The sequence below is a fragment of the Mastacembelus armatus genome, chromosome 19 (assembly GCF_900324485.2).
Source record: "Mastacembelus armatus chromosome 19, fMasArm1.2, whole genome shotgun sequence".
Lineage (NCBI taxonomy): Eukaryota > Metazoa > Chordata > Actinopteri > Synbranchiformes > Mastacembelidae > Mastacembelus > Mastacembelus armatus.
In genome coordinates this window covers 3,448,097-3,471,470 of record NC_046651.1, presented here as the reverse complement: position 1 = coordinate 3,471,470, position 23,374 = coordinate 3,448,097, and the positions used below count along the sequence as shown (strand labels likewise).

Here is a 23,374-nt window from a genome sequence, read left to right as displayed (position 1 = left end):
TAAAGATATACTGACATACTATCGAAGTCTTAGCCAGATTGTAAGAACATCTGCACAATTTACTTAAACCTTTTCATAAAGTTATGCAATAACATGACAGTGTCTAAACATGTTTCAGATTTTATTGGTGGTCACCATATAACACTATGTAATATTGAAGTTAACAGTCTGTAAGCAACGTTTATTTCATGTTATGCACTAGTTACAAGCTAGTGGCTGATGTTATATCCCATGTGCCATTCTGAGATATCTGCCAATTGGCAATTTGCCTGACCAGCAGACTTCTAATCAGAGTCCGGGTCTGAGTAAAGTTTAAACTCTTTAATATTCCCTTCTACCATCGTGTACAGTGATTTCACCTGTCAACTTGTGGGAAGCGACGGTGGTGGGCAATGAGTGATACCTTGGATAATTTATGTGTCTAGAGATGGAGGAGCTACAGAAAAAATCTAAATCTTAAATCACACTGGAAATTTTATTATAATGTATAATCCTGTTATTAGATTTGGTCAATTTGGCAGCTGTTTTGCATTCTTTTTCATGTAAGACTGGAAACTATTGGTTGGATTTGATCTGAAGATGAAAATTCTTTGTAATGAATGTATTTTCCTTATCCTGTGTCCCCTGCAGGGTCAGTCAGTACAGGTTTTGTCAGATCATGGCTGAGAACCTACCCAGACTGAGAGAGGAGATCAAGGAGATCTCCATGTCAGACCTTAAGGACTTCCTGGAAAGCATCAGAAAACACTCAGACAAGGTTGGAGAGACTGCCATGAGACAGGTATGCAAGTCTGTGTCTTTGAAACCTCCCCCAATAGCACTGATATTTATCAGCTCATTGATGATGAGTGATGTTCCTCCAGGCACAGCAGCACAAGACTTTTAACAGTGCAGTAGCTAAGCAGGCCAGTATGGGCAACTACACAAAGCCTGTGTACTCCCTCAATGGACGCACACATACGCACAATGGCCTTATGATGGACAACTCAGGGGACGAGGATGAAGCAGATGAAGAGGTGAGAAAACACTGGGTAAATCCCAATTCTGCTAATTGCATCCATGCTTCCCTTATCTTTTTTTTTGCATCTTAATGCCACCCACATAAGATGCCATGAAAAGATGCGAGGAAGAATAGAAGCATGGAAACAAAGCAAGGGCAGGAACCATGTTTTATGAGACATGGCACATCTTTTCCTCCAATCCCTAATGTGAAGGGCCCAGTCACAAACTGATTCTGAGTTCTCAGAATAAGAGTTCTTCATCATGGCAGACCTGTACAACTTCCCTGTCAACGAAGGACCTGTCTAAAATAGGGGAATTGAGATTTAGCCATTCTGTTTCACAGAACATGATTATACTAAAATATATTTTTTTTCCCAATATGTGTGTGTAGCCTCAGGCTACACTGTTTAGTTCTTTCTTCTATAATTAGGTTTACAAATGGGTATTCGAATTCTGCACAAAAAGTTTTTTGGAAGTCCACAATCAAGAGCCCCATTTCAGAAACAAGGTCAGCAGAGTATAGTTGTACTGTATAGTTGTATAGTTGACAGTGATCTTGTTTCCTCAACTGTGTTTGACAGATTCTTACAGCTCAGGACCTGGTGGACTTCTCACCTGTCTACAGGTGTTTACACATCTACACTGTACTGGTACGTGGCCCTGCCTCTTACTATTAAACATGCATACTTCTTCACATATAGGGCTATAGCGATGGCTTGTATTTGTTGTTCACATGTCCTCAGTTTTATTACCATCTTATCAGTCATCTGTAAAACACATTGAATTGCATGACCTGTACAAAAGTTGCTTTACAAATAAAATTTGTTTGATAGGCCAATTTTACAACTATGAATGATACTACTCAAGATAAGATAAACTTTATTAATCCTGAGGAGAAAATTCAGGGAAAGCGATCAAAATAAAGAAAAAATATGTAGGTGGCTAATACAGTAATTCCAGAATGTAACATGATGAATAAATTACTTTAACACTGATAGTCAACATACTTTTTACTGATGACATTACCATAGGAATGTTAGAGGACTAAAGACTGAAAGTCTGTCAAAGTAGAACTGTAACTGTGTTGCTTCAAGGCCTGTGGGGTGGTTGTTAAAGTCTATTGTATTTCTGTATTTCTCTGTTTGCAGGGTGACCGAGAAACATTTGAGAACTACTACAGGAAACAAAGGAAAAAACAGGCCAGGCTAGTGTTGCAGCCACAAGCTAACATGGTAAGCAATCAGAATCAGAATCTTTGTTGTCATTATACACAAAGTACAACGAAATTATGTGCAATCCTATTTCTGTGCAAAAATAAAATTTACAGTTAAAACAAATACTAAAATAAATAAAAGACCAATATGTGTGTGTATATGTATATATGTATATATATATATGTATATATATATATATATATATATATATATATATATAAATAAGGAAAGCAAGGAAAGCAGCCACAGCCAAATACCTACAGAGAGTAAGGCAAGTCCTAAGAAGTCAGCTAAATGGGAAGAACAAGGTCCAAGCCATCAACACCTACTCCCTGCCGGTCATCAGATACCCCGCTGGCATAAAGAGGACATACAGTGGGTACGGAAAGTATTCAGACCCCTTTAAATTTTTCACTCTTTGTTCCATTGCAGCCATTTGCCAAAATAAAAAAAAGTTCATTTTATTTCTCATTAATGTACACTCAGCACCCCATCTTGACAGAAAAAACCAGAAATGTAGAAATTTTTGCAAATGTATTAAAAAAGAAAAACTGAAATATCACATGGTCATAAGTATTCAGACCCTTTGCAGTGACACTCATATTTAACTCACATGCTGTCCATTTCTTCTGATCCTCCTTGAGATGGTTCTGCTCTTTCATTGGAGTTCAGCTGTGTTTAATTAAACTGATTGGACTTGATTAGGAAAGGCACACACCTGTCTATATAAGACCTTACAGCTCACAGTGCATGTCAGAGCAAATGAGAATCATGAGGTCGAAGGAACTGCCTAAGGAGCTCAGAGACAGAATTGTGGCAAGGCACAGATCTGGCCAAGGTTACAAAAGAATTTCTGCAGCACTCAAGGTTCCTAGAGCACAGTGGCCTCCATAATCCTCAAATGGAAAAAGTTTGGGACGACCAGAACTCTTCCTAGACCTGGCCGTCCAGCCAAACTGAGCAATCATGGGAGAAGAGCCTTGGTGAGAGAGGTAAGGAAGAACCCAAAGACCACTGTGGCTGAGCTCCAGAGATGCAGTAGGAAGATGGAAGAAAGTTCCACAAAGTCAACTATCACTGCAGCCCTCCACCAGTCGGGCCTTTATGGCAGAGTGGCCCGACGGAAGCCTCTCCTCAATGCAAGACACACGAAAGCCCGCATAGAGTTTGCCAAAAAATACATGAAGGACTCCTAGACTATGAGAAATAAGATTCTCTGGTCTGATGAGACCAAGATTGAGCTTTTTGGCGTTAATTCTAAGCGGTATGTGTGGAGAAAACCAGGCACTGCTCATTACCTGTCCAATACAATCCCTACAGTGAAACATGGTGGTGGGAGCATCATGTTGTCGGGGTGTTTTTCAGCTGCAGGAACAGGACGACTGGTTGCAATTGAAGGAAAGATGAATCCGGCCAAGTACAGAGATATCCTGGAAGAAAACCTCTTCCAGAGTGCTCAGGACCTCAGACTGGGCTGAAGGTTCACCTTTCAACAGGACAATGACCCTAAGCACACAGCTAAAATAACAACGGAGTGAACAACTCTGTGACCGTTCTTGACTGGCCCAGCCAGAGCCCTGACCTAAACCCAATTGAGCATCTCTGGAGAGACCTGAAAATGGCTGTCCACCAACGTTCACCATCCAACCTGACAGAACTGGAGAGGATCTGCAAGGAAGAATGGCAGAGGATCCCCAAATCCAGGTGTGAAAAACATCATTCCCAAGAAGACTCATGGCTGTACTAGCTCAAAAGGGTGCTTCTACTCAATACTGAGCACAGGGTCTGAATACTTATGACCATGTGATATTTCAGTTTTTCCTTTTTAATAACTTTGCAAAAATTTCTACATTTCTGTTTTTTTTTCTGTCAAGATGGGGTGCTGAGTGTACATTAATGAGAAATAAAATGAACTTTTTTGATTTTGGCAAATGGCTGCAATGACACAAAGAGTGAAAAATTTAAAGGGGTCTGAATACTTTCTGTACCCACTGCAGAAGCCACGGATGTCAAGACAAGGAAGCTCTTCACAATGCATGGAGGACTTCACCCCAAATCCAACATCCTGAGACTGTGACCCCCAAACTGGGAGAGTGTCTCCAGCAGATCCCAAGAACAACATCAGAGATCTCAGTCCAGAAGAGTGCAGTGCTAGGAACAGCTAAGATACTGCGAAGAACCCTCAAACTCCCAGTGCCTCTGTGCTGTCTTTCAGTCCAGCTTTTTCCAGCCACCGGTAGGACTTTTCGATATCAGCCACTTCTTCTGTCTCTTGGTGATACATACCATACAGAAGTTTGTCCTACCATGGTGGTTCATGCTCCTCTCCCTCTGCTTCGGGCTTCTGTTGCCTGAGATATTCACTAAGTATTCCATCGCTCTGGGCCATCTTCCTGATGTACTCATGGATCTTGGCTGTTTCATCTTGGATGGTGGCTCTGACACTCACCAGTCCCCGGCCTCCTTCCTTCCTCTTAGCGTACAGTCTCAGCATGTTGGATTTGGGGTGAAGTCCTCCATGCATTGTGAAGAGCTTCCTTGTCTTGACATCCGTGGCTTCTATGTCCTCTTTTGGCCAGCTTATTATGCCAGCGGGGTATCTGATGACCGGCAGGGCATAGGTGTGGATGGCTTGGACCTTGTTCTTCCCATTTAGCTGACTTCTTAGGGCTTGCCTTACTCTCTGTAGGTATTTGGTTGTGGCTGCTTTCCTTTTGGCTTCTTCTTGGTTCCCATTTGCCTGTGGGATTCCAAGGTACTTGTAGCTCCCCTCAACATCCGCTATGCTGCCTTCTGGGAGTTCAACTCCTTCAGTCCTGACAACTTTCCCTCTCTTTGTTATCATTCGACCACACTTGTCCAGTCCGAATGACATTCCAATGTCGTTGCTGTATATCCTGGTGGTATGGATCAGTCAGTCAATGTCTCGCTCATTCCTGGCATACAGCTTGATGTCATCCATGTACAGGAGGTGGCTGATGGTTGCCCCATTTCGCAGTCGGTATCCAAGGCCAGTCTTAGTGATGATCTGGCTGAGGGGGTTCAGGCCTATGCAGAACAGCAGCGGGGACAGAGCATCTCCTTGGTAGATGACGCACTTGATGGAGACTTGTGCTATCGGCTTGAGGTTGGCTACTAGGGTTGTTTTCCACAGTCCCATTGAGTTCCTTATGAAGGTTCTTAGGGTCCTATTGATGTTGTACAGCTCCAGGCATTCCAGGATCCATGTGTGAGGCATTGAGTCGTAGGCTTTCTTGTAGTCAATCCAGGCGGTGCACAGGTTGGTCTGCCTGGTCTTACAGTCTCGAGCGACCGCCCCGCTCATGTATTGAGCCATGTGCCCACTCATCTTAGCCGCTATGATGCCCGACAGGAGCTTCCATGTTGTGCAGAGGCAGGTTATCGGACGGTAGTTGGATGGGACTGCTCCCTTTTGGGGGTCCTTCAGGATCAGGACTGTCCTGATTTCAGTTAGCCACTCTGGGTGAGTCCCATCCATTAGCAGCTGGTTCATTTGAGCTGCCAGGCGTTCATGGAGGGCAGTTAGCTTCTTTAGCCAGTAGGTGTGGATCATGTCAGGCCCCGGTGCTGTCCAGTTCTTCATGTTGGAGACCCTTTCTCGGATATCTGCCGTTGCGATGGTTACTGGTTCCTGTTCAAGGAGGTTGATGTGGTCTGCTCTCAGGTCTGCCAGTATTTCAGTTTTTCTTTTTTAATAAATTTGCAAAAATTTCTACATTTCTGGTTTTTTCTGTCAAGGTGGGGTGCTGAGTGTACATTAATGAGAAATAAAATGAACTTTTTTGATTTTGGCAAATGGCTGCAATGACAGAAAGAGTGAAAAATTTAACCCTCTGGGGTCTGAGGGGGTTTTTGGGGCCTGGACAAATTTTGACATGTCGTGACATTTGTGCTTTTTTCAGTGTTTTTTAAACATATTAATGTCTAAAGTCTAATAACACTGTAATCAGCACAAAATTGGCTACAATAATATGTGAGCTTCAAGTTTATACATTATTGTGTTTTTGAGAAAAAAGTGTTTATGCATGGTTAGTGAAAAACTACAATTTTTTACTCACTGAAATAAGACCATAAAACACAAACAGAACATTGGTTCACAAGACTTTGGAGACCAGCATGTTGTAGGCTAAAGTGTTTACTTCAGAGTGCTGTGAATGTCATCTTGTTCACACATTCACAGTAAACAACACACTGATTTAAATTTTCTAAGACACTTTTTGTCCAGAAAGGCCATATGCAAGAGGGTGTGTCTGAGGATGAATAGTCATGTGATTTACCTGAGAACACAAAAGACGCACTGAACGACCAGACAAAGGCGCGCATAATGAGCCTTTCAGTCAATGTAGATGGGACGGATTAGTGCAGTACAATACAACACAATGAGGAGCCAAACGATCCTCATTTGAGTTAAAATCAGTGTTTTTACTCTGAGGACAATCTAAACTATTTGTCTCTGTGTGGAATGTAAGGAGCGCCGCTTCACGTGTGTAACGCGCCATCATCCAAACACGCCGAAAAAGTGAGTAAATTCTATGATGAAGTTTGATATTTTGTGTCATTTCTCGGGGGCGTGCACATATTTACCTGGTTCACCTGAGATTATTTACATGTGAACAGTGGACAGTGTACAAGGCGGGACCTCATTACCTGTAATGAGGTGAGACAGGAAAAAACGGACTTCTCCTTACGTTCATACGGATTAAATCAAAAGTGATGATTTGTTTTCGACTTGAATTGTTTCACTCAAAAGAAAACATTTCAAGCTTTCTAGCCATATAATTCTTATTTTTATGAGGCAAGTATTCGCTGAGATTCTGGTTGTTTTATTTACGCGTCTGTGAAGAGAAATGGCAGAGACAGAAAAGTCCGAGAGCGCACCCTGTCGGCTTTCTTTATTTAAAAAAAGCACAACGTTTTGTTGTTATTATGATGGTATACCACTAAAACTAGACCCTTTACAGATTTGAATGATATACTTCTTTTATCTGTACGATCAGAATTGGCGGAGTAATTTAAGTTTGTTTCGGCCTTATCAGAAAAAGATGCGTCAAAACGCGCCGGCGCGTGCGTCGACCCCAGAGGGTTAAAGGGGTCTGAATCCTTTCCGTACCCACTGTATGTCCAAGTGGAGAAACATTCTCTGAACAGGAGTGGAAGACTCAGACATAATTTACCTTCATTATACCAGGCTGCCCTTTCATCTGTTCCCAGCAAATTAAGGAACAAATCCAATGTTTCTCAGGGAGGACAGACTCTGCAGACAGCTGGGGAATCAGAATGAGTCCACCATTAGATCCTAACAACCCTCACCTGAGCTCGCTCCCTTGGTCACTTAACAAGCTTATTCAGACTAGGTGTGAAGTGAAATCAACTCAGGGGCGTGGGCCTAATGACTCTCACCTGATTTGCTTAGCCCACTCAGTGAGCCTACTGGGCCAAGGGTGGAGTGAAACTAACCTGGGAAATAAATTTGGAGGTTCCAGTCCAGCCTCTCTCAGACTGATGAAGCCACTTGGATGGGTGGCGAAACGTTTCAGCTTTAAAGAACAGAAAGTCCAGTTGCCATGACTCAACCTCTAAATAACCTCCCCTGGATGACTGAGAATCTGCACAGACATACAAACTAAATTTTTAACTAAAGCATTTTTATCAAATGACTAATACTAAACAATATTAAAATATACTCAAGTACTATTAAACTCAGTCAGCTAAAAAGTATAAAGTATATACAGTATATGACATAGTTACTTGACATATAATTATGGTACTTTCTTGCATGAGTTTGCAGTTTAGAAATCAGCCATCTAGTTTTGGAGGTCAAAATTTCACTAAAATAAATGCTATGCAATCTCTTGATAAAATATTTTTATGCATTTGGCTACCATGATTTTTGTGTGTGTTTGTGTGTTCTCAGCATGAGACAGTTGAGGGCTACAGAAGATACTTCAATCAGATTGTAGGGTAAGTTATTCCTCCCATTTTTACACCATTGTCACAGTACAGAATATGTTTCCTTTAACATTACATTCACCTGAATTTCAGGTGAACATTTCAAAATTCATTTGTGTTGACATGTTGTATATAACAGTAATGAGACCTGTGTCTCTGTATCATCAGGTTCTTTGTTGTTGAGGATCACATACTCCATGCCACACAGGGACTGGTGACTAGAGCTTTCACTGACGAACTCTGGAACATGGCCCTGTCCAAGATCATTGCTGTGCTCCGCACACACTCTGTAAGCTCTCACGCAAAAAGAAATGCACAAACACACACACACACACACACACACACACACACACAGCCAGCAGGAAGTTGATTGTGAATAAGGAGGAGACTGTTGAGGCATAATGGAGCCTGCTGTGGATCTATTTATCCTGGAAGAGTTTTCATTCACTGGCAGATGCACACACAACCAACACTATGGAGGTTAGTGCACTCACAAACACTAATTATGTCACTTTCAAGAGAAAAGGTCAAAACACACATACGCATGCAGTTTATGAGGAGGTCATTGGAACCTTAATGACAGACAGATTGCAACAATAACATCAGATTAAGAAGGCACATTCTTCACCACTGGGCTCCAGTCATTTGTAAATGACCCAGAAGAATATGCTAATAGGCAAGAGAATGGGCTGCACAGTGTGGGGTGAGAAAACAAAAAGGCAGCATCTCTGCTTGGCCCCACACTCCTCCCCACAGTTGGAAAGTCTATTTCACAGACCTATCCTAGTCCACTAATAAATCTGTGAACAAATATGTAGAACTTTGTGGCAAATAATGCTGTTAAACTCCTCTTCTAATTTTTGATGTGTAAATCCCTTTTAAAAGAAAATTTTCCAGTTCTTTGCATCATTACTTTTTCAACATATTAAAAGAATATGCTCATAATGGTGCATGCTTCATGACTGAAACATCACAGCATATTTACATATAGCACAGATCAGAAAATGATAGATATAGACTAAACTGGTGGGACACATTCCTGCTACTACTGTCATTTCCTCCTTTTGTTTTATCTCCAGCCGGTCATATGTATGCCTGTGTGTGTCTGAGTAAACAGAGAGACCAGTAGCCACTGCTTTATGTCAGATCTCAAATTGTCTTCATGTACTCTGTTTGGCAGGAACCTTGTCTTAGCATTAAGGGACTCAGATATGCTGCTTTCAGGGTCGTAAATCCTTCTGTACTTTAGAAAAATGGAAAGACTTTGTTGGCATTGATTGACCCTTAGCTAAGTCCCTCCTTCCTTAGGTAATATTGCTACATGCGTGCTTTCTCTTCTAGCAATTTATATATGTTTTTTGCAGTGGTTAGATTTTAATCTTGAAATCATTTTCATAACTTTGAAGCTGTGTTCAAGGTCATAGCTTTGCTTATGCAACTGTGCATTTCTACAGTAAGTGTAGGATCATGAAGCTGTATTAAATGCAATACATTGCATTATAGATTGTTAGCAGTCAGTCATAATTTTGCCAGGGACGCTTTTCAGGGCACAATATAAAGCGTAAATTTCACTTTCAGAATTTATACATTGAAGAGGTTGGCAGCAATTACCATATAGTACATTCAGAAAGTATTCAGACCCCCTCCACTTTTTAAAATTTTGTTACGTTGCAGCCTGATACTTATTTGATTATTTAAATTCATTTTTATCTACACTCCGTGCCACATAATGATCAAGTGAAAACAGAACTTTAGAAATGTCTGTAAATTATAGCTAATCATTGCTGAGATGTTTCTACATCTTGATTGGAGTCCACCTGTGGTAAATTAAACTACATGATTTGGAAAGGCACACACCTCTCTATAGAAGGCCTCACAGCTTGGCAATGCATATCAGAGCAAAAACCAAGCCATGAAGTCAAAGGAACTGCTTGCAGAGCTCACAGACAGGTTTGTTGATTGGCACAGAGCTGGGGAAGAATACAAGAAATTTCTGATTCACTGAAGGTTCTCAGTGCCTTCATAATTCTCAAATGGAAGAAGTTTGGCACAAACAGGACTTCTCCAAGAGCTTGTTCACTGGCCAAACTTAGCAATCGTGGGGGTGTTATCAGCAGCAGAGACTGGCAGGACTGGTCAGGGTTGAGGGAAAGTTGAATGGCGCAAAGTACAGAGATATTCTCAATGAAAACCTGTTCCCCAGTGCTCAGGACTACCTTCAGCCATGACAATGCCCCTGAGCACACGCCAAGACAACACAAGAGTGGCAACTGCAAATGTCTTGAAGTGGCCCAGCCAGAGCCCTGACTTGAAACCTATTGAACATCTCTGGAGAGACCTGAAAATGGCTGTCCACTGACGGCGCCCATCCAACCTGACCATGTTTGAGAGGATTTGCAAAGAAAAATGACAGAAAATCCCCCAGTCTAGGTGTGCAAAGCTTGTGTCATACCCAAAAAGACTGAAGGCTGCAATTGCTGCCAAAAGTGTTAACTGAGTAAAGGGTCTAAATACTTGTGTTAATCTAATATTTCAGTTTTTTTCTTTTTAATAAATTTACAGACATTTCTAAAATTCTGTTTTCATTTTGTCACCCGGGAGGAGCTCGGAGTAGAGCCGCTGCTCCTCCACATCGAGAGGAGTCAGTTGAGGTGGCTCGGGCATCCGTTTCGGGCGCCTCCTTTGAGAGGTGTTCTGTGCTTGTCCCACCGGGAGGAGGCCCCGGGGAAGACCCAGGACACGCTGGAGGGACTATGTGTCCCGGCTGGCCTGGGAACGCCTCAGTGTCCCCCCGGAAGAGCTAGAGGAAGTGTCCAGGGAGAAGGAAGTCTGGGTATCCCTGATTCGGGTACTGCCCCCGCGACCCAGCCCCGGATAAGCGGAAGAAGATGGATGGATGGATTTTGTCATTATGTGACACTAAGTGTAGCTTAATGAGAAAAAAAATGAACTTAAACAATTGTAGTATCAGGCTGTAACATAACAAAATTGGAAAAAGTAAAGGGGGTCTGAATACTTACTGAATGAACTGTGTATAGTGTAGTTTAGAGGATATAGGGGGGAAAAAAACAGAGTTTAATGATAATTGGTGCCTGATTAACAGTATTGATTAAATCTTGTTACTAAATTCAAGATTCAAATTCTAACAACTTTATTTATTGTTTATTATTAAATTTTGCTTATTCAATTGCTGTGAGTTCAAGGAATAAAGTAAAGTAAAAATTATAAAATACAAATGTAGAAAATACACTATGTAAAAAGCCTACTGTACAAATGTAAGCAAATTTAAAGGAAAGAAACTACACAAATGTAAAAGATAAATAGGAATAGTAAGAAATGAAAGAGTATAGTGCACTAAGCAGGATATTAAAGTTACATTAGAAATCCTACTACTGTATAGCATTATAAGCTAAAACATCAAATCAGATTTGATGTCATCTCCCTGTTTAGCTGCTTACCATAGAAAAACATATCTGACCTATCAAAACAAAGATTAGAGTACTAGCTAAAATATAGTTAGCATTATAGCCAACTTTATACTACTGTATTTTTGGTTTTGGTAAGGTGATATAAAAATACAGTATACACTGTACACTAATATATAATGATTTTTTTTTTTAAATTAATGAATTCACCAAGCACCACACACAAGTTCTGTTACTCAGAGTGGTAGATACTGTGTTCTTTGTAATTCTCTTTCCAGTGTTTTTTTTTTTTTTTTTTTAATGAATTAAACAACTGTGCTTTACGGATTTTACTGACACATCTTCATGAATGATTGCCATATAAGTATTGCTACTGTTTTTTGTTTGTGTGTTGTTTGGTGATTTTGTTTTCTTTTTTTTTTTTTTTTTTTTATTTTATTATTATTTTTTTAATCTGCAGTCTTACTGTAATGACCCAGACCTGGTCCTGGAGCTGAAGAACCTCATAGTCATCTTTGCTGACACACTACAGGTTGGTCCTGAGCTGAACTTTATCTGAATGGTTTGTGACTCTGAAATTTGTAGAACAGGTGAGATTAAGTTGTGTGTGTCTGTATATGTATGTGCAGGGTTATGGCTTCCCAGTGAACCGGCTGTTTGACCTGCTTTTTGAAGTCAGAGACCAGTATAATGAAACTCTGCTAAAGAAGTGGGCATTGGTTTTCAGGTAGGCTTTGCTGATTTGTGACCTATTTATATTTTATCTATCAGTTTATTTGTGTAACATTCACATGAAACTAAGCAGGCTGGTAAACTTGTCTCCAAATACATAATTTTATCTCTGCCAGTGTAGATTAGTGGTGCCTGCCAGTCGTTTACCCACATATAAGGTGAATGGTAAACAGAAAGCTGTCTTGAATTTGCGAAACACCACAATGGCTTTGAATGTAATGTGGTGTTTCCTTTCGTAATTTCTGTTGTGATTGTTCAGTATAAAATTATTGTATTTTTACTGTGACCCATATTTGGTATTTTAGAGTGCATATCTTTTTCTGACAGTTACAAGAAAATAGAAAGTACAGTATATTCTCATTTATGGGTGAAATTTGATAAAAATAACTGTTCAAGTTATACATTTGTATAAAAGAGAGAGTTACAGTGGGTATGGAAAGTATTCAGACCCCTTTAAATTTTTCACTCTTTGCGTAGTACCGTTTCCATGACAACACTGGGCACACAGCAGGCACAGCTACAGGGGAAGGGGAGTCATATTTTACAGTGTGACGTCACTCATAGAACATTACAGTGCAATATGGGACACTTGATTGACGTTTGTGACGATGATTCAGCTCAATATGAAGCTACTATACAGCTAACAGTTACTGTACAGGCTAATAGTGCTAGCGTTGGCTTGTGGCAGAATAAAACTGTTCTGAGGAAAAATTAGAGGCTGAATTAGATCGGTGGACACCTGAATCTCTGTGCTTTTATTTATAGCAGCATGGTTGGCTGATAATATTTATATAAAGGAGTGATTGCTAGCCAAATAACACAGGAACAACACAGAAGAGCAAGGTCCAGACAGGAGGAACCAACTGCTTCTATTGGCTGTTTTCCATCTTCTTTTACAATAAATACATCTTTTAGTAGTTTATCTAGTTTGTATTAAAAGTTATAGTGTTTTACATTTCTAAACATTTGCAGTGACACTCACATGCTGTCCATTTCTTCTGATCCTCCTTGAGATGGTTCTGCTCCTTCATTGGAGTCCAGCTGTGTTTAATTAAACTGATTGGACTTGATTAGGAAAGGCACACACCTGTCTATATAAGACCTTACAGCTCACAGTGCATGTCAGAGCAAATGAGAATCATGGAAGGAACTGCCCAAGGAGCTCAGAGACAGAATTGTGGCAAGGCACAGATCTGGCCAAGGTTACAAAAGAATTTCTGCAGCACTCAAGGTTCCTAGAGCACAGTGGGCTCCATAATCCTCAAATGGAAAAAGAACTCTTCCTAGACCTGGCCGTCCAGCCAAACTGAGCAATCGTGGGAGAAGAGCCTTGGTGAGAGAGGTAAAGAAAGAACCCAAAGATCACTGTGGCTGAGCTCCAGAGATGCAGTAGGGAGATGGGAGAAAGTTCCACAAAGTCAACTATCACTGCAGCCCTCCACCAGTCGGAGCTTTATGGCAGAGTGGCCCAACGGAAGCCTCCTCCTCAGTGCAAGACACATGAAAGCCCGCATAGAGTTTGCCAAAAGACACAAGAAGGACTCCCAGACCATGACAAATAAGATTCTCTGGTCTGATGAGACCAAGATTGAACTTTTTGGCGTTAATTCTAAGCGGTATGTGTGGAGAAAACCAGGCACTGCTCATCACCTGCTCAATACAATCCCTACAGTGAAACATGGTGGTGGGAGCATCATGTTGTGGGGGTGTTTTTCAGCTGCAGGGACAGGACGACTGGTTGCAATTGAAGGAAAGATGAATGCGGCCAAGTACAGAGATATCCTGGAAGAAAACCTCTTCCAGAGTGCTCAGGACCTCAGACTGGGCCAAAGGTTCACCTTTCAACAGGACAATGACCCTAAGCACACAGCTGAAATAACAAAGGAGTGGCTTTGGAACAACTCTGTGACCGTTCTTGACTGGCCCAGCCAGAGCCCTGACCTAAACCCAATTGAGCATCTCTGGAGAGACCTGAAAATGGCTGTCCACCAACGTTCACCATCCACCCTGACAGAACTGGAGAGGATCTGCAAGGAAGAATGGCAGAGGATCCCCAAATCCTGGTGTGAAAACTTGTTGCATCATTCCCAAGAAGGCTCATGGCTGTACTAGCTCAAAAGCGTGCTTCTACTCAATACTGAGCACAGGGTCTGAATACTTATGACCATGTGATATTTCAGTTTTATTTTATCTTACTTTATTTTATTTGCAAAAATTTCTACATTTCTGTTTTTTTTTCTGTCAAGATGGGGTGCTGAGTGTACATTAATGAGAAATAAAATGAACTTTTTTGATTTTGGCAAATGGCTGCAATGACACAAAGAGTGAAAAATTTAAAGGGGTCTGAATACTTATGACCATGTGATATTTCAGTTTTTCTTTTTTAATAAATTTGCAAAAATTTCTACATTTCTGGTTTTTTCTGTCAAGATGGGGTGCTGAGTGTACATTAATGAGAAATAAAATGAACTTTTTTGATTTTGGCAAATGGCTGCAATGACACAAAGAGTGAAAAATTTAAAGGGGTCTGAATACTTTCCGTACCCACTGTACTCAGAGCAATAATACAAAAATGTAAGTGTGCACAAATACTAAATTGTATTTTCTTTCACAGGGAGATATTTGAAATGGATAACTACAGTCCCATTCCAGTGGAGACGGAGGAGGAATATAAACTGGTTGTCAGCCGCTTTCCCTTCCATGATGCTGAAATAGAGAAGGTAATAAGTTCAAGTACAATGGACTCACAAACCTAAAAATCCAAGCCCAGAGATGCCTAGTTGCACATGAATGAAAGAAAAAAAATTGTTCACCTAACGATAGTCTCAAAGTGGACAATTGAAAATGTTTCAAAAATGACTTTCACAGAAGATATGCTATACATGTTTCCCTGAAACCATGCCTTCTTACCTTTGGTTAACTCCCACATTTATTATCATTGAAACATAAGCATAGTGCAGCTCAAAAAGTACACAAAATAATCATTCAGTCAGAATTTCATTTGTCTTCTCATGGGACATTTGACATTCAATTTTAACAGCTCTACCGCTTTGGGTGAGAGTATATAGACAAATTTAAACAGACACTTCCACTTAATCAATTTGTGTGAACATAAAAAAGTTTGTCATTTAATACGGTTGTTTTCTGTGTTTTGTGAATGTGTGTGTATAAGCAGCAGGACTTTCCTAAGAAGCTGCCAATGTCACAGTCTGTCCCGCAAATATACACACAGGTCAAAGAGTTCATTTACGCCAGCCTTAAGTTTTCAGAGTCACTACACCGCAGGTAGGTCACTGACCAGCTATTGTGCGTACAGATTCAGTATGTCTAGATGGACACTAGAGCACTCCTACATTTCTAATCTTTCCTGGTTTTATGTGTCTTTGTTGTGTAACTGTAGAATATGTGAAACTTTTTTATATATTCAGTTCAACAGAGATTGATGACATGTTGCGAAAATCAACCAACCTCTTGCTGACAAGAACACTCAGCAGCTGTCTGCAAAACCTCATTAGGAAACCTCACATCGGACTAACTGAGGTAGGAACAACACTGCTGTTATAATCATGTGCACACATTATCTAAACCAGGTATTGTGTCATTTAGTTTAAAACTGTAGCCTTCTTTCTGTAGCTGGTGCAGATCATCATTAACACCACCCACCTGGAGCAGGCCTGCCGGTATCTGGAGGAGTTTATAACAAACATCACCAATGTCTCCCCTGAAACTGTACACACCACAAGACTCTATGGCTTGTCAACATTCAAGGTAAAATATAAATGTAATGTCGGTTCATATGTGTGAAATGATATGTCCTGTTGATGCTTCTAACTGTTTCTGTAATTGAATACTTTTGAAAAGCTTTTCCTGCTCTTTCTGGTTATGAGTATCTTATGGAGTACTTGATATCAACTCCAGGGATACCATCCTCTTGTTGTTCACTGAACAAACTCAGAAGGTTGGCTGACTTCATGCTGGTTCCCCATACATATATCATATAGAGTAATCACATCATATGGCTTGTATGGACTTTCAAAATATTAATGGACTGACTGGGTCAAATTCTAAGAATTTCAAAAAAATATATTCACTGCTTTACAGCCACTACTTTTCCAGTGATTGTGTATAGGGTAAATGCTTTTTTTGGGTGAACATCACATGATGAATGAATCATTATTTAATTCTGTTATGTCTAATAAAATGTATTTTCCAGGATGCTCGTCATGCTGCAGAGGGAGAGATTTATACCAAACTCAACCAGAAGATTGATGAGTTCATCCAGCTGGCAGATTATGAATGGGGCATGGTTGAGTCGGACGGCCGTGCCTCTGGATACCTCATGGATCTGATCAACTTCCTGCGTTCCACTTTCCAGGTCTTCACTCACCTTCCGGTGAGTCTGATTCACCTGCTTGAAACATTGAACCTGCCACCTCTCTCTGGCAACTGTGGGGCATTGTCTTCTTGCTTTTTAAGTTCATTTAAGTGTTTTCAAATGATATGTGGCTTTGTTTATTGTATTTTCTGATAATAGTGATTGTGATAATTCCTTATTTTCTTTTGTCTTCACATTTTCCCTAAATTACAAACTCTTTCCTGTTTTCCTAAATGTTATTCACATCCCTATTAAAAGGGGCATGCTGAAAGTGAATTGTTTTACATTGCAAATTTGCCACTGAATAGACTGTATTATGCTGGTGATCTGTGCATACTGTATGCATGGTAATTATGTGGTTACTGGCCCGTACACTGCTTTTGCACCTATAATTATGTGGTTACTGGCCCGTACACTGCTTTTGCACCTATGATATTACAACTGAGCAAGGCACATTTAATGATAGAAAATTGCGAACCAGATAGCTCACCACAGCAGTCTGTTCAGTTCCACTCTGTCAGTGAGTTGCCTGTTATTCTCACCAGCATCTCGTCATGTCTTGAATGTCTAGAGTTTTTTGTTTTTCAGAAATGTCTCTTGTCTCCCCACCAGCACCTTCTGTAATCAGCAGCACTAACTAATTTGTTGTATTCCTTGATTAAGTTGACTTGTCAAGCATGCTTGATATCGCTAGTTGAATTTACCTCCTCCTATCCATTTATTGCTGCCACATTTTTTTTTCTGTCCTTTCCCTCTTTCCCTCCCCCTCTTCCGTTTTTGGTTGGTTTTGGGGGTTTCTCTGCTCAGAATAACAACAACGACCATGCGTCCATGTCGGTGAGTATTCCTGCCTGGCTGCTATAACACTATCCTACTATAGGCAGATGGGAGGTGAAAAGCATGCTTATATTTGAGTGTGGAAACTCCACGACTTCAGGCTTGTTGGTTCTTCTGGTACCTGTTGTAACTTTGTGACATTGGAGGACAGTGCATTTTAGAAAAACAAACTTTCAGAAGGGTATGTCAATGAGCTATAGCTCCTGTTATGACTGATAAATGCTGGCCAAATAAGATGATGAAAGGTAAAAGGAAGGGTGTGCAACACATACTTCCAAAACAGAAGGGATCAAATTAGAAAAGCAGAAAATGTGCAGTTGCTTTGAAATGTAGTTTTCAGATCAGGTACAGTAGGAACTCTCATGTGTAGTTGATTCTTCAAAAACAAAGAACATAATTTATTCTGGTCCTTTTTGATTTTATACTACCAGGTTGAGAAATTCTGTTTATGTGTGGAATTTGTTTGTTGTCGGAGTTTGAACCTTTACTGCATGATTGCATGTCTCTTTTCACTGCTTCAATAGAGGCCATAGAAAATGGAACAACGCAAGTGCCATAGAAATAGTTACAAACATTTTATTAATAAATATCTAACTGAAAAATAAAAACAAATTATAAAATGAAATAATAATCAGTTGAGTGTAAACTATAAAGTGATTAATATAAAGTACATCATGAATGTATTAGGTTAATCTTTATTTTACATCATTTGTATGTTTGGATATTCCTCCAAGTAGAAGCAGTACTGCATTTTAACTTCCATTTCCAAAAAACCATGTGTGTGTCTCCCATGCACCAGAATGGTGTGAATGGTGCTCAGAAAGTTGCATTCTGCAATCTCACCACTAGATGTCACTAAATGTTTCACATTTTACACATTGTGCTTTAAAAGGTAAGCTCTTTACATCTCTTTGAAGCGGAACTGATTACACAGAATACAATGCTGAACTAAATGGAAGTGAGCTATAGAGCATATTTAAGTTATTGGTCGTTTTACTTATGTAGTTGTGTTTTTTTTTTTGTTTGTTTGTTTTTTTACTAAAAAATGAAATGGGAACCAAACATTTTTTAGTTGCTTTAGTAGACAGCATGAGACCCAAGAAATTAAAAAGGCACTTTGAAACAACGCACCCCAATCTCGTCAATAAACCACTCGACTTCTTTAAAAGAATATTAGCAGAATACCGTCAGCAGGAAAATCGAATGGTAAATGGTAATCTTTTTTTTTTCACAGAATGCAACATGCCTAAGTAATTACAGAATTGCACTTTCATTTTATTTATTTTGAACTCTATTATTTATTTAGAAGTTATTTTAAATAAATTTGAAAATTTTAAGTTTGAAATAAGTTTCATTGTCATTTTTTGGGGTGAAGTGCGGCTTGAAACTTTATGCTCGGCCTTAAGTGGGGAATGGCAGGAAAAGTTTGAGAACCACTGCCTTAACCACTACGTTTCATTTACAACTCAGTGAGTAAATGACCCCAAGATTAAACAAAGAATCAATTCTGATTCAAATAGTTAATTTACCAAAGATTCCCAACTATACTGAGACCTTTAAAACTAACAACATAATTTTTGTGATGTTACTTCTGCACAGCCCTCAACCAGGACATCTTCAAAAAAGCTTGTGGATGGAAGGCTGAAACTGAGTTTTCAGTTTATTTTCAAATCTACGTGTACTTCATTTTGTGCGGCTACATAGAGAGCCTTTATCTTAGTGGCAAACCTCTGTGTGAATGAGATTAATGTTGACTACCAGTCTGTAGAATCGGTGCACATTAGTTATTGATATTGTGAACTAAAGAATTTGAAATGAATAGGATGATATCCTAGCTCATTTATAGTGAATGGGAAATCACACTACTGTCTGGTTGCTGGTCAGTTTCAGTATGAAAGATGTTAGTGTAGATGTTGTGGAGCTCAAACACTCACATTGACTTTCTTATATAAATCCTTGCTAGCTGTCTAAGGTCAGAACCTATTCCATCAGTGATTTCTGTTTTTTTTTTTTTATTTACCTTTGATTACATGAATCACTGTTTTTTTTAACAGGAGAGTTTACTATTTAACTGTCTTTCAATAAACCTGCTGGCTGCATTTTGCTTTAGAATTGATTGTGCTGATCTTTTCCTGTTTATCCAAAAACACTAACTATAATTTGCTGAACCATTTTAAGTTAGTGTTTAAGACACTTGAAGGGTCAAAATTAACTTAAATCATGCCTGCTCACTAAAGGAGCAAACTCAAGGATGTCTCAAGTAATGGAAATGCTCACAATTTCTAATCACTTGTTGTAAACATGATGGTGTGGAAGTATGTGTAGTGTCATATGAGCTTATGTTGTGCCTTGCCTGCATTTGTTGGGTGATCTGGTTTTCATATCATGTATGATGTTTTACAGCACAACTTTAGAAATTAATAGCACCAGAAATATCTTTCAGTGAGAGACATGAGTCAGTGACTCTTGTCTTGTATCAGTTGTATATCAGAGTTCACCAAGATAAATATATGTCTGAAATTTTTGTACTGGAAGTAAATTTACTCTCAGAGCAATTTCATTGTGATTAATTGATATGGGTAAAAATTTCCATAATAATGTTTTCATGCTTTAGTGACCAGACTGAAATCTGTGTTTGTTTTCCTCTCTGTCCAAGTAGGGTTTGGCAGTTGTCAAATTCTGTGAATTTAGTATTCTGTATATTGCACCTGTATTTTTTTTTTTTTTTTCGCTGATCAGTTGAACACAATCTCTTTCATAACTTCTCCTCTTCAGCTTTCTGTGCATAATTCCTACATACTTTTTATTAATGTTCACCCCTTCCATGGACCTCATTATGTGTCTCCCCCTCCTCCTTTTTCCCCCTTTTTCTTCCTCATCCCCATCCAACCCCCACCCTTTTCAATCTCACCAGTTGCATTCTCTGTTCACCTCCGTCCCACTCTCTCTTTCTGCAGGGTAAAGTGGCCCAGACAGCTTGTATGTCGGCCTGTAAACATCTGTCCACATCACTGATGCAGATGCTGCTGGACACAGAACTCAAACAGATCAGCATGGGGGCCATTCAGCAGTTCAACTTAGATGTCATTCAGTGTGAATGTGAGTTTCAATAAATATTTATTTTTCTTGATGTTGTAATTTAACTTTGAAGCGAGTCAGAAGAAACCTACAAGGGGCAGTTATTAAATTACAAACTGATCTCAGCCTGAAATTTTTTACCGTTTATTCCAGAGAAAGAAATTACATTTGATTCAAGATATTCATTTTTCTGAACAAGAATGTACAAGAATAAAACACACACAAATACAATTTGTCTGTTAACTTGGTAGTCCACAATTCTGCAAAAGGAGAAAAAAGGAGAACTCGGACTTTTTCTTTTCACTAAAATATTGTAAGCATTGCCAATTGCTTTAGATGAGTTAATAAGTGAAATGCAATGTCTGTTATTGTCCATTGTATAGACAGTATTATTTCTTACAAGTAATGCATTTTTGTGACATGGTCTAAATGACCGCTTAGGCTGTAATACATTATACATACTGTCCATTACAGAAGCAGTGATGATATAACATGCATGGTTTGTGTGCAACAGTAATGATCATTTATCATTTTTTGACATAAGTTACTTCTGAAAAATATTGCTCTTGATAAAAATTGTCAGAGTATTTTTAATATACAGTATACCCCATCAATATGGTAACCTACATATGAAAGAAAATACTGCAATTTACACAGAATGCAGTTGCTACGTTGTGAGCCTCATTTAGGGTTTTTTTTTTTTTTGAAAAACCCAAAGTTTTTTTTCACTTTGAGTTGTAGTCATGCCTTGTCCTTGACCAGTTGAAAGCTTCTTGTAACACAGCAACAGTTGGAAAATTCAGGTTTTTATTAGTAGTTACACAGCACAGCTCTATAGTACAACTAGAAACACACAGTAACAGAAACAGGAAGAAACTAAAATCCAAACCAAGTAGAAGTTACAAAAGTAGTGAGACCTTAATCACACTTTTTAGTCTTTGCATAGTGTAGCTGCTAAGGACAGGACAGTCACAGGTTGGTACTGAGTACTGAGCAGAACCAGAGCAACACTGTGCAGCATTGCTATCCCCTGACTATTTTAAGCTGTTAAGGATACTTTTAATCACCCAACTCTTGCTGCTACTTCTGGCAATCCTACTCTGAATACTGAATTTCTTCATATTATATGTATTATCATGTATCATGTCTATTGTCTTTTCGTGAACAGTATGGCAAGATGTTGTTTTGTATTATAAACCAATATATGCCAGTCAAAGCTTTACCTAAACAACTGAAGTATGCCAAACTCTTGCTTTTGAATTGTGTTCTGTGTATTGCAGTGTTTCCCAAAGTGGGGGTGTAGAGCTATTGCATGGTGTTTTTTTTTTTTTGTTTTTTTTTTTGTTTATACAATAGGAACCATGCGTAACATACATTCACTAATACTGGCTGCTTATGCGACAGAAAATTCAGAGAGATCTTGATGGATCAAAGCAAAATGTGAAAATTTTCATTTGCATTATTGTTGAATGTTGTGCAGAAGTGATGTTGCTGTAGCAACCATCAGCCGGTATGGTGATGTGAATAGGCAAGTTTGTGAGAGGGCTTCCAGCTAAACATAATGTAACAGCAGATGAGTCTTTATAAACTCAAAGCACAGCTTCCAAAGCAAAGTCAAGAAAATATGACAAGGCACATATCGTCCCTCACCTTCACCAGGCCTAATGAGGAGAGACCACAGTGTGTTTGAAAATACTAACGTTAGCTTCTGACAGGTTGAAAGACATTATTTATTTTGTTTTTTGCAATACGAAGTACAAATTACAGTGTTTAAAATAAATTCCAGTGAAATTTGGAAGCAGAAGATTTTTTTTTTTTTTTTTGAAGAGGGGTGGTCCTCAAGCAAAAGTTTGGAAACCACTGGTGTATTGTAAGTTCAAAGTGACTGCATTTGTTTCTTTTCAGTGTTTGCCAGTTCTGAGCCAGTCCCTGGCTTCCAAGGAGACACACTTCAGCTGGCCTTCATTGACCTACGACAGGTAAACTGTGTCACTGAAAAGCATTTACATAGTGCACAGACTTGGCCAGCACAAGTTTAGAATCGCTTAATTTGCACAGTAGTTATTTCATTTAAAGCTTTTATTTTTAATGTAAAGTTTTTATGTTCTTTTTATATGGGAGTAGAAATAAAACCTTCTCCCACTTTGTGCCATGGCAGCCATCATATGGTACCAGTACAAAGGGGAGAACAGCAATTTTAGGTATTCCATGTTTGGAAACTTTCCTGCACTGCCATAAAATCCAGAATTGCTTAGACCTGAGTGTTTAAACCAAAAAATAAAAGTAGTGAAGAGAAAAATGGTATTCAGAATATTTATTTTAGAATAGAATAAACACTGTTAGTTAAAAATTATTTTTTGTTTGTTTATATTGTTTATTGTTATTGAATCTCCTTCCACTTGTTTTCATTTGATTTTTACTTCCCAGTTGTGACAGATCTCAATATTACTGGTCTTTTCAACTTTCACCTGTCCTCCACCCATCCTCTCCAACACACATACACACACACACAGGCACAACCCGCCACCTTGTTATTGTAAACACCACTGGTATGTGAAGTGCTGCTGGGTCCCATTAGCTGTGTTGACCTGTTAATCTGAGCCTGAGGTGGAGGCTCAACTCTGCATCCAGTCCAGGTCACAGCATTATGCTCAAGGAGAGTGTTGAATAAAAGAAGGCTGAAAAAAAAGGTTTCTTACATATGACTTCTGAAGCAAGTAACTGAACTTAACAGCACTTGG

General features: G+C 39.3%; 1 protein-coding gene across 8 annotated transcripts in view; it reads left to right on the top strand.

Annotated features, from left to right (window-relative positions):
* Positions 1 to 23,374, top strand: part of exoc6 (exocyst complex component 6) — a 70,391-nt gene that overhangs the window by 33,749 nt on the left and 13,268 nt on the right. For 2 of the 8 annotated variants that reach the window (XM_026316464.2, XM_026316468.1), the window contains exons 7-22: positions 631 to 781; positions 864 to 1,016; positions 1,584 to 1,652; positions 2,151 to 2,234; positions 8,152 to 8,198; positions 8,355 to 8,475; positions 12,072 to 12,143; positions 12,241 to 12,338; positions 14,958 to 15,063; positions 15,516 to 15,628; positions 15,772 to 15,883; positions 15,977 to 16,111; positions 16,557 to 16,736; positions 17,526 to 17,555; positions 20,513 to 20,654; positions 22,539 to 22,612. In XM_026316464.2, the coding sequence (XP_026172249.1) occupies positions 631 to 781; positions 864 to 1,016; positions 1,584 to 1,652; positions 2,151 to 2,234; positions 8,152 to 8,198; positions 8,355 to 8,475; positions 12,072 to 12,143; positions 12,241 to 12,338; positions 14,958 to 15,063; positions 15,516 to 15,628; positions 15,772 to 15,883; positions 15,977 to 16,111; positions 16,557 to 16,736; positions 17,526 to 17,555; positions 20,513 to 20,654; positions 22,539 to 22,612 (1,687 nt within the window). Of the gene's footprint in view, positions 1 to 630; positions 782 to 863; positions 1,017 to 1,583; positions 1,653 to 2,150; positions 2,235 to 8,151; positions 8,199 to 8,354; positions 8,476 to 12,071; positions 12,144 to 12,240; positions 12,339 to 14,957; positions 15,064 to 15,515; positions 15,629 to 15,771; positions 15,884 to 15,976; positions 16,112 to 16,556; positions 16,737 to 17,525; positions 17,556 to 20,469; positions 20,655 to 22,538; positions 22,613 to 23,374 lie in introns of those variants that run through there. The other 6 variants (XM_026316465.1, XM_026316470.1, XM_026316467.2 and 3 more) reach the window with 4 other exon arrangements.